Raw genomic sequence first — 15,990 nt, 5'->3', positions numbered from 1 at the left:
CTAAAAACTACATTTAACATTTCAAATTTGACAAAAAGGATGGTACCTGAGAATTCAGATTTCCAACGTAGACTGTTCTCCTAATTTCATCAATTTTGGAAGGATCCACATTTCCCATAATTGGTGGCTGTGGTATTTCTCCAAGTGCTGTAATATTAGGGTCCAGTGCTGCTGCTGGTATAGCTCCCAACGTGCCAAGTGAAACACTAAGCTAAAAAAACAGAACATGATTTATAAACAAATGGGAGATTGTGTGTCCCAGCAAGGCTTTTATCCCAAGTACATTTGAGTAATAAATAAAATACAAATTAAGTAAAGAGACAATATTTTTACAGTTAAACCCTCACCTTACAAAAATTCTATCCCCCAAATTGAGCCTCTCATATATTAAATGTTCCAAAATTCAGCCACAGTCACCATCTTATTTGAGCTTTTTGGCTAGTGATGCTATAGCATAATCAAACAGAAAGATAATGGAAGAATTCCCCTGCAGAATATAAAACATGAACATTTATGCCCATGATATTAATAAACATAGAATTAGCATCTAGGGAAAAGGCAACTTTCTACTTTGTGTCTATTGCACCTTCCTAGCATGAGACAATAAACAAGAATTCCATAGCTATGCCGTCAAGAATGACATAATTCCCTCCCAAGTCTTAAATTGTAGAGAAAGAGACCAGATTACATTTTCTTTTGTGAAACATGTGCTTAGATTTGAGTTTTTCCCCTAGATTAATATAAAAATTGACAAATTGGAGGAGGAAAGACTAATATTGCTCAACAAAGGAGTTTCTTATGATTAATGCTTTGGTTGCAATGTTTACAGGGGCCATGGAGAGCCCAATGGGAATAATTAGACACACCGTTCTCCTTAATTTTAAAGAAAAATGAGCATCCAAATCCCCTACATGGCTTTGACATCTCAGCCTAAAGCATTTCTAGCTTGGACCCACTGCTAATGTGAAAGCTCAGAGGAGGACCTAAACTGGCTGAGGTCTAAATATTCCTTATTCAGTCCTGGTCCAGAACTACAGAAGCAGCATTAGTCTTGGGGATCAGTGATAGATCTTGTGCAACATCAGAGAGGTAAATGAACACCGTGTACCAGTGGAAAATAGAATTCCATAGCTAGTATACAGCAGTTGTTTCTATCCCTGGTAGATTGAGAGAGATTTGGTTTTAAAAATCCAACAATTCAAATAACTATCACGCTTTTCGTTACATACATACACGCAATTGAATTCCAAAGTGATTTTAACGAGTATCTTGACAATTGCTAGATTTTCATATTCCTTATGCTGGTGGAAAACCTGGAATTCTAGCATTCAAACAGCATTATGCTGCAATTCTGTGGACTATAAAGCACTATCTGGTAGGCAACAGAGAGGTGGTAAGTAACATGGTACCATTTCCTCCTTATTTCCAATTGCTTCTACATGAGTTCAGGTGTCTAAAAACAAAGTCTAGCTACATCCACCAGGTGCCAGTCTAGCTATATCCACTAGGGGTTACTGCAACATAAGAAAAAGAACAGGAGTACTTGTGGCACCTTAGAGACTAACAAATTTATTAGAGCATAAGCTTTCGTGGATGCATCCGAAGAAGTGGGCTGTAGTCCACGAAAGCTTATGCTCTAATAAATTTGTTAGTCTCTAAGGTGCCACAAGTACTCCTGTTCTTTTTGCGGATACAGACTAACACGGCTGCTACTCTGAAATAAGAAAAAGAGGAGGAGGAGGAGGAAAGTAAAGAGTAATTGATCTCAGGGAATGGAACTGCCAATGCACTAGCACGAGAGGTGCAGGGAGCCCTTCACCAGGTGAAAAATGTTCAGGGAACAAAGAAAACAGGCAGGTGGGGAGGAGGACCACCAAGCAGCGTACCTCTGGAAATGGAGGACAAGCCTGCAGGGGAGCAGAGAAATGAACCAAAAGGCCAAACAGCATATGCCCGTAACAAAGAGGAACAGGCAGCAACAAAGCACATGTAGGGAGAGAAGATGATCAAGCAAAAGAGAAATACATGTAGCTGATTGGGGGAAAGAGTGAAAAATAGGACCGATGACAGAAAGAAATGAAACAAAGAGCAGGAGATACTTATTTTTTCCAAAACAGACAAAACACTAATTGCTTAAAAAAACAAACAAACAAACAAAGTACCTAAAACTTTCTTAATACTAGCATTCCATGTAAGCACGCTGCACAATTGTATACAGGATTATGACTGGAGAGATGGGAGGAGTTGGTCTACCAGGCACACTCTCCATTAAGATGTAATGTATGCCATGAAAAAGTTGAGAATTTCCTATTATAGAGCATTTAGTCTTATTTCTAGCAGCTCTTCAAGATATCAGCTGCAAAAATCATGCCACAACTGAAGAGGAATAAGTGAGACAGTAATCAGAATAATGTGACTTAAAATCTTCTGTATTCTGAGCTGCCAGAACTAAATATCTATTGTTGGAGTACAAAGAACGTTCTTATGATTTTCCAACTACTGCTCCTGAACCAGAGATAAGAAAAAATGTATGTCAATCTCTGAATTTCTAGAATTATTTCCAAATCTTTATACGGTATAAACTTCTGTGTTTCTTTTTAAGTAACACAGAAATACTAGTTGATAACTGAAGTTACAAACACAAGTAGTTAAGATCTGCTCCTTTTTCAAAATGCAGGGATGAGCTATTTTCTAAGATTATGTATAAATCACTATTTTCCTAATTCCAGAATGGAAATCATGGGCGTTAGTTTAAATTTAATGATTCTCCAGTTTTTGGTCACTGGCACCAAATTTCACCCTCTTTCCTCTTCTGCCAGAATGTATTCATTGGCAAACAGCAGCTCACTTTGGCTTGTATTCACTCCTTTTACCTTCTGGAGAATCCATAAAGAATACAGAACTAGGATTTTTCTAAACAAACATCAAATATCGTCAAATGCTTTACACAAGCACAACTGTCAGTCCTTTATCTGGCATTTAAAAGGTCACTATTTTGTGGTTGCAAGGAGCTCAGATCACGTGTAAGTAGTCTCTCAGCCTATTAAAGGCTATTATCAAGTGTCTCGATATGTTTGGTCTTTTGGCCCCAAGATGAAAGCCTGGTCTGTGTCTCTTGGACTGTGAAGTACAAACATTATCTTTTGATCTAATCTGAACATGCAATGGAAAAATAAATACACTTTTGAGGACTGGAAAGGACCTTTTCATTTTAGTCTGTAAACTACCAGAGATAAAAATGCTAAGAGTAATGGTCTTCTCTTGTACATGCGTCTGAAAATACCTGAGCGCTATTTACAGCAAATCTGGTTTCCCAAACATACACTGACAGTATTAAAAACAAATCTTTAAAACTGAAATAACACAACCACCACACTGGTGTTGATGAGAAATTTTCTTAAAATATGTTAAAACATCCACATTTACATCCATCCACCTATAGAGGAATTAAAGTGGATCCAAACCTATTACCGTAATTAATATGCCAGATGGCTCTAAGGCAGGGGTAGCCAAATCCAGACCGCCAGATGCTTTTGAACACACTCCAAAATCTTCTTATTTACTTATTTTTATCATTATTGTTATTATTTTTCTCTGGAGTCTGGACTTGAGTATACCTTGACCAAGAAAGATAGAACGCGGTTTCACCTATAACGCGGTAAGAGTTTTTGGCTCCCGAGGACAGCGTTATATCAGGGTAGAGGTGTACTTTAATAACAGAAAATTCTGAGAGTAGAATTGGGCAGAGATTCTAAAAAATTATTTACAATGCTGAAGGTTGAATATTTTCTCTTGGCTAAAGTCCTAGAGCGCAGATAAACTGAGCAGTTAACTTCTGGAAGATGACTTATAATAAACAGGGGTAATCTGAGCTAGGTGATTAGATTAATCTGGTTCACAATACAAACGGTGGATTATTTATGGCTGGAGCAGGGGCATTTATGCGCACAAGGCATTAAAGTGTCAGTAACAACATTTTTGACTAATGAATTTCCCTGGCATGTAAACGAGGATGGGTACTGTTTATAGGAAATTACAAAAGGATTGAACTATTGATCATTTTGCAGGAATTTTGTCTTTTCATTTTAGAAGGAAAATTTTTAAAATACTACAGTGTCCCTTATATAACTACTACGGTGAGCCGGTGTCATACTGTGCATATTAGTTTGCAGAAGGTCAGTAGGAATCTATCATGTGTGTCTAACTAGTGGCTGAATGACTACTGCTTCTTTATGAATATTCACATTGTCTACAAGGACTAATAGGGCAGAAATCATCATATTCTAAAAAGGAATAATGCTTACCAGAAGGAAGAAAAGAGTCCTTTCCAATGTTTCTGAAACTATTGCCTGAGCCCTTAGCCAAGCCTGCTTTTCTTATGCCATTTTGTATATGAGGAAGAGACCTTAGAATGTTCATTTCTTCTAGAGGTTTGATCAATATCAAACCAAGAAATTCAAGGTGTTGTTAAAGATGCCAGTAACAGAGTTTGGTGAGGAGCCATTCAAGGGCACACTGTTGTTGCCAGTGTCTGTAGTGGTGCTGTCAAATGCACAATGTAGAAATCTAGGATGGTACGAATAACGGTTCTGGTGAATGCAGAGCTGCAGCAAGGTCAGTAGCTCAAGGCCCCATTTCCTCAAATAACGTGGGGCTGATGACAGGGGAACAGAGGGAAGACTCATTAAGCCCTTTTTTGTTGAAGGAAGGTCTGCTTATTCCTTCGTTCCTGGTGGAGAGGGAAGGGGGATGGTAGCCTGTTGCTGCCAGAAAGAGTTAGCAGAAACAAAAGGGAAGTTGAATATGCAATAAGTAGAAGCTAGAGAATATAAAAGCCTCCGTTCTTTTTGCAGTGATCCCATTTTGAGGCAAACATGCAACAGCCCCAGTCACTGGAGGGAGTGTCCTTGAGCATCCTAATGTGGCATTCTAGCCTTCCACAGGACTGAATGTGTTTAATTCTAGTATTTTAAACTTTATTATTATTTGGGGAAGGGGAATGGTTGGTAGTATACGCATTGTGTCAGATTTTGCTCCGTCTATACCCATTCAACTAAGATGGATGTAATCAACTACAGAATCTAGTCCAGTACTTTGCAGAATAGGAATTTGGAAATAAAGAAAAACAGAGTGAATGTGCTGGCCATACTCTAGCCTGACCTCTTGAGAAAAATCAAGACAGAGGGATTTAGTGTCTTCACTGACTTACTAAGTAGGGTGTGATGTCATGGGACTGGGCTATTCCAACTTAGTAGGTAGGGTGTGATGTCATGGAACCGGGATATTCCTTTTCTCTCAACCCAGAAGGGGAGAATTCTTGGTTGGGCTGAAGGAGGGAGCTAGAACAAACAGAACAATTTATTAACTCCAAGTCAAAGAGATTAATTTTACTTACAGTAGTCAGAGGAGTTGGTGTGGGTATAGGAAGCAACCCTGCACCAGGCATCAGGCTTGTCATAGTAGGAGCAGGAGCCAATAAAGAGAGGGCTTTGGCTTCATCTGGGATTTTACCTGGAGAAGCAAATGGAAGTGTTAGAGAGAGTTTGAACACCAAACTAATGTTATTCTTTTTATGATTTTACTATTTACCCTTGCACTTAAAAACAACAGTAAAGAAAAATGCATCTATCTACCAGATCCTAACAAAAAACAAATAAGAACTTAAGTTTTTCCTTTTACCCTGCTCTACTAGGAAAAACAAAAGTGAGCAAAACTTCAAAGACTAGCAATCTCATTAATGGATTATTATTTTAAAAACTGAATAATGTAGACAATTATTTAACACTTTGAGCTATGGGTCACCTGTACTGGAAACTTAATGTTCATGAACCAAACGATATCAAGCATGGACGCTTTCCCAGGGCGGTGTTTTCGCGGTGATCGAAAGTTGTGTTACACATGACAACCGTTCGTGTAGGCTGCATCACTAATAGCACACAGAACATCAGATACAGAAAAGAAGAACATTTTTTAAAGTTTAATCCCCAGAAATGGCAAATAACCAAATTAGTTTAAAAAAAAAAAAAAAAAAAAAAAAGTATGTGCTAATTGAAATCTGTCCCTTTTCTTTTACGGCTGCTACGTGCTTTTGATAAATAAATAAATATAAAAATTACCACTGACCCCATACAAACTCTGTACTGCAGGTAGAGTCAATAGGAAAAAAAAAGACCTGCACCGTTTCTCTTTCTAGGTTGTCTCAATGTAACCGGGACTACAAGACTTAAATCTCTTGTCGCCTAATTGTAAATTTACTGAGATAGTTGCTCCATTACGTTTCCCTTCTAAATGCACTACACTTTCATATATATTTCAGCTGTGACTAACAAACTCCCCCTGTTGTCATGCCAATAGTTTATTAAAATAATTTCTCATCTGAATAAAATGAATGTTAGTTATATGTATAGTTATAACAAAAATGCTGGGCTAAGAAATCTTCAGAATATTAAACTCTATAATATTTAAACAATTTGCTAAATGCAAATACTGATTTCCAATTTAAGGGAATTAAATCACCACAAAATCTAAACAGTGAACTGAAAAACTGTCAGAGAATTCCTAATCACACTAAATAATTAAGGACTTCATAATCTGCACCAAATTGCCAAAGTAACCATAAAACAGCCCTCATACATTATCTCATGCAATTTAGAGGTGTTAATGGCTTTCTACAATAATGAACTTTATAAGTACTGTAACAGTACTCTTCTGGTAGTACTTCAATTTGCACATACATTTTCATTACAGATCTCTAACTTCAGGAGTTTATAATGAATACATACAAAAGGACTCCTGATTTAAAAGTAAAATATGGGGTAAATTTTCAGAGCACTATGAAAAGTTTTGGCAGTGCAATTCCCATTAAAGCCCACAGGAGTTATTTGACTAAAAGAATGTTTTGAAAATATGCACCACAATTTGCAGCTCTGGAATGTATTTGAGTTGCTCTGTCCAAAAGAAAATAAATGTAAATAAACTCAATTTTAATGTGAATAGATGTTGAATGAAAGCAATAAAAAACACAATTTCATCTAAAATATTATGTTGCACTCCTGTTAATCAAACACACAGCTATTTAACTTTAAGATACATTCTGTGAAACTTTGGTCCATAATGTACAACAGACCAAGCCACATTGCTATCTTAAAGAGAAAAATAAAATCAAATTATTAGTATCTGAAAATTACCTTCAAAGTAACTTCTTCCGTAACTTTTAAAAAACATATCTGATCTAAAGCCAAAATTGTATTTAGCATGAATATAGCGCTTTACAAGCCTTGTTTTAAAATTAGACATGCGATAGCATGTGAAGTTATAATGCCTGATTTGCATGACTGCTCATGAAAAAACAGGTATTTGCTTGCACAAATTGTCAGTTATGCAGCTGAACAGACATTTACCTACATAACCACAGTAACTGTGCATGCAAATTAGGCATATATTTACACAGCTGATTTTAGGGAGAACATAATTTATGTTTTTAAATTGCTGTTGAAACATGAACTAGCCACGAACGTTGATATTACAGAGCAATGAGGCCCTAATCCTGCAGAGATATCCTCCCGTCTTTACACTTGGCACCTATATAAAATCCCACAAAGTCAATGGGACTTTACATGGGTGGATCCACCTACAGGAAGCTAGTAGTAATGCTGCATTCTAATGTAGGCCCCATAATGCACTTAAGCACATGCCTAATTTAAGCATGCACTTAAATCTATCCCTATTCTGCAAACACTTAAACATATGCTTAACTTTAAGTAGATGCTTAATATGCTTAAGTGCTTTGTTGAATAGGGATGAATTTAGAACATGCATAAATATTTAGTTGAATGAGGGTCATCAGTTCAGAAAGGTACTTAAGCATGTGCCTAGACTTCCAGAGTAAGAACGATGCCACTGAAGTCAATGGGACTATTCATACATTTACAATTAGGTACATGCTAAAGTAACTTGCTGACTCATGACCGCATAAGGTAAACTATTATAGCAGACTGCCAGGTGGATAACATGCATTTTAAATTGAAATTTTTATTGAAATTTCCCTAATACTTTTGATTTCTCACCTATGTTAAAAAAATTAAGTTGATCTGGTCAAAGTTTTTCCATAGTTTTACTTAAGAAAAAAAAGTGGCTTTTTCTCAAAGATCTTTTCATGAAAAATTATCAACATCTGGGTTCTGCAGATGTTTCTTCAATATTTTCATTGATTTTTTAAAATCAAACTAATGCTCAAAAATATTAAACAAAAATTTCACACACTAAAATCCTGTGGAAACTGTCCCAAAAAATGAATCAATTCAGAACCCTGAAAAATGGAAACAGTTTAGAAATTTCAGAAATTTTCCACCAAAAAAACCCACAACAACCTGTTTTCCTCCCCCCAACGGAACTCTAATAAAAAGCTGATCAGATTACTTAGCATTAAAAATCAATTTAAGAGCTCCAAAGGAACCTGTTATGTTCTTGAGTAATATTTTATTACCTTCCTTAATCTTTTTTATAAAAAAGGAATACAAACCCAGAAAAAATATGAACAACATTTAGGCTATTGCACAATCTGATATCTGTTAAGACATTTAAGTTTAAGGCTTGCATGTTTTTCTTAATGCATATTGCTATGGGATGGGTGAAGTCAAGCCTTAAAAGTTGAACTGAAATGCTTTCCCCAAATATGTATTTATTTAAAAAGTATATCAATTTCTTGATCTATTTCAATTTATGCCGGTGCCTTAAAATAGTTTTAATGACTTTTGGGTGTTCAATAATTAATGACAGATCTGATTCTCATTTGCAATAAGGCCCCTTTAGACTATTCTAGCATTACAGAGGGACCTCTTAAGGGGGGCGTAAATTACTTTTACATCCATTTTAAGACACTTCAATGGATCAGCGGCTTGATCTACATTTCAAATTTATACTGGCATAGCTATATGGGTCAGACGTGTGAAAAATCCACATCACCTAGCGACATAGATATGCTGTCAAAAGCCCCAGTGTAGATACAACTATGCTGACAGAAAAATGCTTTCGTTAGAATGTTGTTCAGGGAGGTGGTGCTCTTGCACATGGAGAAAACTCCTTCTATCAGTGTGCACTGCAAGTTCACTGAAGAGCTATGCCAGCACAGCGATGATAGCATTGGCTCTGTAGCGTAGACATGGCTTATCAGAGCAATGTAAAATGGCCTTAGTGTAAATGACAATTAGGCCTGAGATCAGTAAAATTATAGTGTATTAGTCACAAGATTCCATTCTCATGCAAGTGTTCAGAAGGGATCAGTTTCCTTGTGTTTTGTACTATAAACTGATAGATTATAAAACAAACAAACAAAAAAAACCCAGCTTCAGTGATGAACAAGTATCTTCAATCAAAGACTCTTTATGCTCATATCTAATCTGGAGATTAGAAGAATAAATTATTTTCCTAATATGTTTAATCACTGGGAAATACAAATTTATGGATGAAACCATTTCCCTTTCTATTGCAGCTAAATGAAAATGCCATTCTAATGTGTAAAGGTTAAAAAACAAGCAAACAAACAAACAATGCTATCTCCCCCCTCCCCCCAAAAAAAACAAACAAACCAAAAAGTTGTTTCCATCTTCCCACAGATAGCAATGTTAAAAGACAACATATCTGACAAAATACTCTCCCATCAAAGCCTCAGAATCCATTTACACTAACGTGTGGTAAAGGTTTTTCTTAAACAAAAGTAATACATGAAATCCCAAGCCCTCTGAAGTCAACGGCTAAACCTCCGTTAACGTCAATGGAGTCAGAATTTCACCCACAGCGAATAAAAATTCTAGAATGTTCAGAATTTTCTCTAGAGTCATTCCAAAATAGATATCTTAACTTCTTCATATTAAAAATTAATACAGAAACATTATGCTGTGCTGGTTATACAAGCTTAAAATAAAACTGTGCTTCTGATCATGGGAAAGAGACTGATTAAGATCCATGACTTTGTTTGGAAAAGCTAGATTCTTAAGAAAGAAGTAATAAGAAAGAAAGTTTCAGCTGGCTTTTTCAGAGACATACTTTTGAAAATATGGTCCAAGGAGGAACACACACACGTGAGAGCTGATATATCTTTATCACTATTTTAGTCTTCAGACATCAAATACTGATCTGCCTGTCATAGTTGAATTAAGATCCTTAAACATATCTCTAAGGCAGTGTTTATCCCTAGTTTACAACAGAGAATTTAGCTGACCTAATATACCATCCACCACCCTCATAAACAGCTTCAGAAAGTCAACTTTAAAATGAAACATCATGACCCCTTTATGAAACACCATTTTACAGAACTGAAGAACCAGTTCACAAGTAGAAGTGAAAGAGATTCAGCAAAAACAAAAAACAAAACAAAAAAAGGGACAAAATAAAAAAAAAAAGAAAGGAAAGCAAAATAAAAAATAAAAACAGAGACAGGGCGTCCATCTTCAGCGGGCCAGACTTCGATCTCATTTCCCCCATGAAGGTTTCACTTGACGGCAGGTTTAGTGGCATGGCAAACAATGCCTAACTCAGGCAAGTGTAACAGGTCTGCCTTGGCCAGTCTAGTCATCTAATAATGCACAAATATCACACAGAGAAAACATACAAAACCAAATTAATAGTCAAAATCCATCTACCAGAAAATGTGGACATAAAGTTTAGAATGATGGTTAGGGCAACATCTTTGTTACGTTTCAACCTTTGCTTTCTAAAGGTATAACATTTAAAAAACAAACAAAACAAAAACAAAACCCAGGAAACCTGTGATGCAGAAACAAAGAAAAGGGTAACATTTTGACAGTGCAATGAAATTTTACTTCATTTAAAATATCATTTTTGGTTAATAAAGTAGCAATGGTGAAGTACATATATGAACGTTAAAAATGAACATTATTTTCAATGCTTAGGGGTTCCCCTTCACACACTACTGAGGTTGCACTGTTGAAAGGCATTCTAAATTTATTTATTTTTTTTAAACCAAGCTTTCTGTATCCTTTTCTCTTTCCTATCCATCCCATCAAGCTTTGCTTCTGTACACCAAGCCTTTCAGAAATGGCACTTTTGGCCAACGGCAGAATTTAAACTTTGCAGTAGAACACAGCTGTTACTGCTTCAGCAGCCCATAGTATCAATCACGTTTACAGCTATATCACCAAATATTGCACTGTGCTCTTCAGAGCCATATATATCAGCACACATCTCCTTGGAAAGTTAAACTATCATCAATACAGATAGTATTTACAAACTAACATGAATGGTTCTGTAATAAAGTTGCATAGAAACAGCATATTTATGGTGTGAAATTTTCAAGTGGGTTTGTCCCACAACCTAATCACGTTCAGTTAGTTGTACACAAGCTCTGTATTATTCTGTAGAGTCCACAGTGACTTGTAAACAAACTGCTATACAATAATAGTCCTGCTTTCAGATTGCCTCTGTCAGCTATGAAATGGCTTGAACATGATTGGGGAGGTAAAAAATATGTTCTCATAACTTCTGTTGTATTCTTCCTCTATTGTTATCTATCACCAAGAGACAGAGAAAAATTCACCTTTACCTGCCTGCTGCCATGACCCCATCACAAGGAAAAACCCAAGAGTGGTGTTGATTCATTAGGAAGCAAATCTTCCCCCTCTGGTAGTACTGAACCAGTGTTTGAGTTTTCTAGATGAGACATAAAAACTAAAATTGTTCCCGATCATCCTCATGAATGATCTTGTGTGACCTTTTCAAGTGTATCAACGCTCATCAGATATCTTCTGCCTACCTGGATTCCTTTTGCAGTTTCAATTGGATACAGTATTATTCTTTTCTCCCTGACTTATAGATTCATAGACTCTAGGACTGGAAGGGACCTCGAGAGGTCATCGAGTCCAGTCCCCTGCCCTCATGGCAGGACCAAATACTGTCTAGACCATCCCTGTATTAAAGGTAAATGTAAAAAATCAAAACCTATACTCCATGAAGCTCAGAAATATGTGCTGTATGCACAAATTAACATGGTTGTGGGTGTAGTAGCACATAAATAAGATTTAAATAACCTTTAAAAAAATACTTTCAAGGATCCATGAAAGTCTGCTTGCTCTGCTGAGTTTGCTACAGACATCCCAGTACGGATCATTCTGTAGGCCAGAGATGGGCAAATTACGGCCCGCGGGCCACATCGGCCTGCGTGACCGTCCTGCCTGGCCCTTGAGCTCCCGGCTGGGGAGGCTAGCCCCCGGCCCCTCCCCTGCTGTTCCCCCCTTCCCCACCACCTCAGCTTGCAGTGCCACCAGCGCTCTGGGCGGTAGGGCTGCAAGCTCCTGCTGGGCAGTGCGGTGGCTGGCTCCGGCCGGGCGGTGCAGCTGCCAGTCCTGGTACTCTGAGCGGCATGATAAGGGGGCGGGGAGGTTGGATAAGGGGCAGAGGGTCCCGGGGGGCAGTTGGATAGGCATGAGAGTCCCCGGGGGACCTGTCAGGGGGCAGGGGTGTGGATAGGGGTAGGAGGAGTCAGGGAGCAGGGGGTGTTGGATAGGGGGTGGAGTCCCAGGGGGCAGTTAGGGGCGAGGGGTCCCGGGGGGTGGGGTGGGGGGAAATGGTGGCAGTCAGGGGACAAGGAGCAGGGGGGGTTAGATGGGGGTTGGGGTCCTGGCAGGGGCAGTCAGGGGCAAGAAGTGGGAAGGGGTGAGGCCAGGCTGTTTGGGGAGGCACAGCCTTCCCTACCCAGTCCTCCATACAGTTTTGGAACCCTGATGTGGCCCTCAGGCCAAAAAGTTTGCCCACCTCCGCTGTAGGCATAGAACTCAAGCAACAACTCTTGGTATGTTTGCTGTGCCAAAATAAAGCTTTCTGGAGGGTACTGCTAACAAACCCAAAGAAGCCAAAAATAGACTTTGTGGAGCCAAACAGTATTTTTTTTTTTAAAGATCAATTAAGACTTATTAACTAACTGATTATTTGGTTAGTGGTGGCATTCAACAGATGTATTAGCTTTGCAGATTACCATTAGCTCACTCTGATTTCCTGTGCAAGGTAAGACAGCTGGTATGTACACCTAAAGATGGCTGAATTCCACTGGTTTAAGAAAGTGATTTCTATGGACTTATGGCCCAAATCCTACAATCTGATCTATGTGGACAGACACTTAAGGCTTGCCTATACTACAGTCACTAAAGCAGCATAGTTATGGTGCTGTAGTGCCATAATGTAGACACTTCCTACAGCGATGGAATGGGTTTTACCTGTCACTATAGGTAATCCACCTCCTTGAGTAGCAGTCGCTAGACTGATGGAACCTAACTGCATCGTCAAAGTGGGTTAGGTCAGCATAGAAGTGCTTAGAAGTGCGGATTTTTCAAACCTCTGAGCAACGTAGCTATGTTGATCTAAATTTTAAGTGCAGACCTGGCCTAAATGTCACATGGCATCCCAATGAAGTCAATGGGGCTCTGCATATGTGCAGGGATCTGTCTATGTGCATCAGACTGCAGTATCAAGACCACAATTTGCAAAGCGCTTAACTAGTAACTCAAACGTTTTATATTCAAGTAGTAAATGGAACCATAAACATTGAAAATATTTCTATTGGAGAAACCCAAATTGACAAAATACTTAGTCATGTCTGTACTTAACATTAGAACTGGAATTCCTGACAACAGTCCAGTTCTGAAGTTTTATTTAAAGATTTGATTAAATAATTTATCAAAAAATTAGCTTTAGGCTCTGATTTAAAAATGCATATAGGCATTGCTACACTCAGCACTACAATGTCTAACTCATTTAAAAGTCTCAGTCTCATTTTCTGAAGGATTTAGGCTCCACAGTGCCTAAATCTCACTAGGAAAGGAGACTGATTTCTAAACTAGTTAGGTATTGCAATGCTGAGTGCAGCAATTCCTATATATGCCTTTACAAATCCGGTCCCAAATGAAGTTGCAGCTTAATTGATGTTATAATTTAAGAGGAATACTAAAAGGATTACTAAACTCTTTTAAAACAACAATAAACCGAAGCACAGTTAGGCCCTGAACTGCAATCTGATCTGTGCAGGGAGACTCCCTCACCTTTGCAGGAGCACACTGATGTGAATGAAGACTCTGGATAGGCATAAGGGTCCGCTCATGTGGATCAGACTGGAGGATAGCAGTCTTATTTCATAAAGTTTTTTCAAGTATTTCCATATACAAGTATGGAAAACCAGAATAAAACTACTAATTTAAATTAACTTATTAATTTTGCTTATGCATAGTTACAGCTAAATGTATACAAAAGATGTTTAAAAGTGTAGCCAACATATTTTACTACTACTTCTTCTAACACTTTATTCTTTTTACCTTTTTCAAATCTAAAATTTTGCTTACAAAAAGATGAGGGGGGAAAATAAAAAGAAGAGCAACAGTTACTTGCCAGTTTCTGGGAAAGCTATTAACATACAGGACAAAGACCAACATTACAGAAGAATGTCTGAAATACCAACCTTCTGCACAGGGTACGACTATCAGAGCTCTATCAATAAAAACGGTGTTAGTTAGATGCTGGGCCACACCAACACTTGATGCTTCACGAAACTTAATATAACATACTTTGGAGGAAAAGGCAAGAGGAGCGTTGCTGCAAAATAAAAAGGAAAAATCAATTAGTGTCATGAAAACACAGATTTTCGTTTTCCTCAAAAGTCTTTTTTAGTTTACTTATATACATTCACAGGAAGACACCTATAGCAAAAATTAACTGAATCACTCATTTCTCATCCACACACACAAAAATGGTACTATCTTCCTCTTAGAAAGGATTTAGTAGTGGCAGAGTGTAGCTATGAGTTCTATTAATAAGGCACTAGTGCCTTTAGAAAACCTGCTATAGAACATTTATCAGTATAATCCAAAAATCATACTGTAAATTGAACTATAGCACACTTGTCAATAAATGGAGAACATTTAATCTTTCTTTTCCCAAATAGCCTTTGTTCACTTACTGTAGAACACAAAATTGAGTCATTTGTAGTGAGTCCTCCAGACATCAGCACATATTAATTGACTTTCGTGTCTATGCCCTTAATTAGACCCTGTTCATTCTTGTTAATAAAAAAATGTTCTCCAATAGCAGGAAAATTGGTCTTAGCTTACTGGTGGAAAGAAGGGCTCTATCAGCTACCTTAGCATGGTGCAGTAAAGTATGTAATAACTTTGTCATGAAAAAACTCACAGATCAGATTAAGGTGAAACACAGTAAGACAAAAAACAAGAAATCTGTCAGCACATTCATTAGACATCCTATTAATCAAGGTTTTAGCCTTATTTCTTCTAAATGCCATGGTCTTGACCAGTCAAGTTCATATCTATGTACCATATGCTCTGCATAGGCTTGGCAGAAGTTAATGTTTTTAAAAAACAATTTTGAGGGATAATACTGATGTTAATTTTTAAGCTTTTTTTATTTTAATCTATTAAAATTTTTGCAATTGGGGAAAATTATAGAGTGGTTGGACAATACTTTTTGAATATTAGCATCTACTAAAATTAAATAAGATAAAACTTTATAGTAATAAAAAACCAAATTGTATATTTTAACATGTGATATTGACAAAGTAAATATTCTTAAATCAAACTCTAGTAAATTCTCAAGCAGCATTTTTCTAACTTTGCTTATCTGTAAATTTTTATTGTTATTGAGGAAAATATTTGCATGCCTAGGGTGAAATCGACATTTGCCGACATGTACTGATAAAAATATATAATCCTTTAAGTCTAACTATGCACAATGAAATCAGTTAAAATAATTTTAAAATAAATTTTTCAGAAGTGTTCTCTAAACAGGGTTTGTATCCATTGTACAAATATTTACTTTATATTCCTCATGTCAAAAGCAGATTAGTGGTATGTTCGAGGTCTTAAAAGATTAAGAACAGACACAAAATGGGATATTATTGGGATTTGCGAATTGCATTCAACAAGACCTAGAAGAAGCTCATATGATAATGTCTTTTAATAAAGCAGCTAACAATGG

The 15,990-nt window shown here is 37.2% G+C and overlaps 1 protein-coding gene across 5 annotated transcripts in view; it reads right to left on the bottom strand.

The window, feature by feature from the left end:
- SREK1 (splicing regulatory glutamic acid and lysine rich protein 1) overlaps positions 1-15,990 on the bottom strand; it is a 59,393-nt gene that overhangs the window by 30,534 nt on the left and 12,869 nt on the right. For 3 of the 5 annotated variants that reach the window (XR_004646211.1, XM_034774290.1, XM_034774291.1), the window contains exons 2-4: positions 14,462-14,595; positions 5,396-5,511; positions 47-211 (exon numbers count right to left, since the gene is read on the bottom strand). Coding sequence is in view for 4 of the 5 variants with exons in the window: in XM_034774290.1 (XP_034630181.1) it covers positions 47-211; positions 5,396-5,511; positions 14,462-14,595 (415 nt within the window). In the remaining variant the exon portion in view is untranslated. Of the gene's footprint in view, positions 1-46; positions 212-4,304; positions 4,681-5,395; positions 5,512-5,802; positions 5,927-8,066; positions 10,570-14,461; positions 14,596-15,990 lie in introns of those variants that run through there. The other 2 variants (XM_034774292.1, XM_034774293.1) reach the window with 2 other exon arrangements.

Source organism: Trachemys scripta, chromosome 6 (genome assembly GCF_013100865.1).
Source record: "Trachemys scripta elegans isolate TJP31775 chromosome 6, CAS_Tse_1.0, whole genome shotgun sequence".
NCBI lineage: Eukaryota > Metazoa > Chordata > Testudines > Emydidae > Trachemys > Trachemys scripta.
The sequence above is the reverse complement of the archived record's forward strand: the minus strand, read 5'-3'. Positions and strand labels throughout refer to the sequence as shown.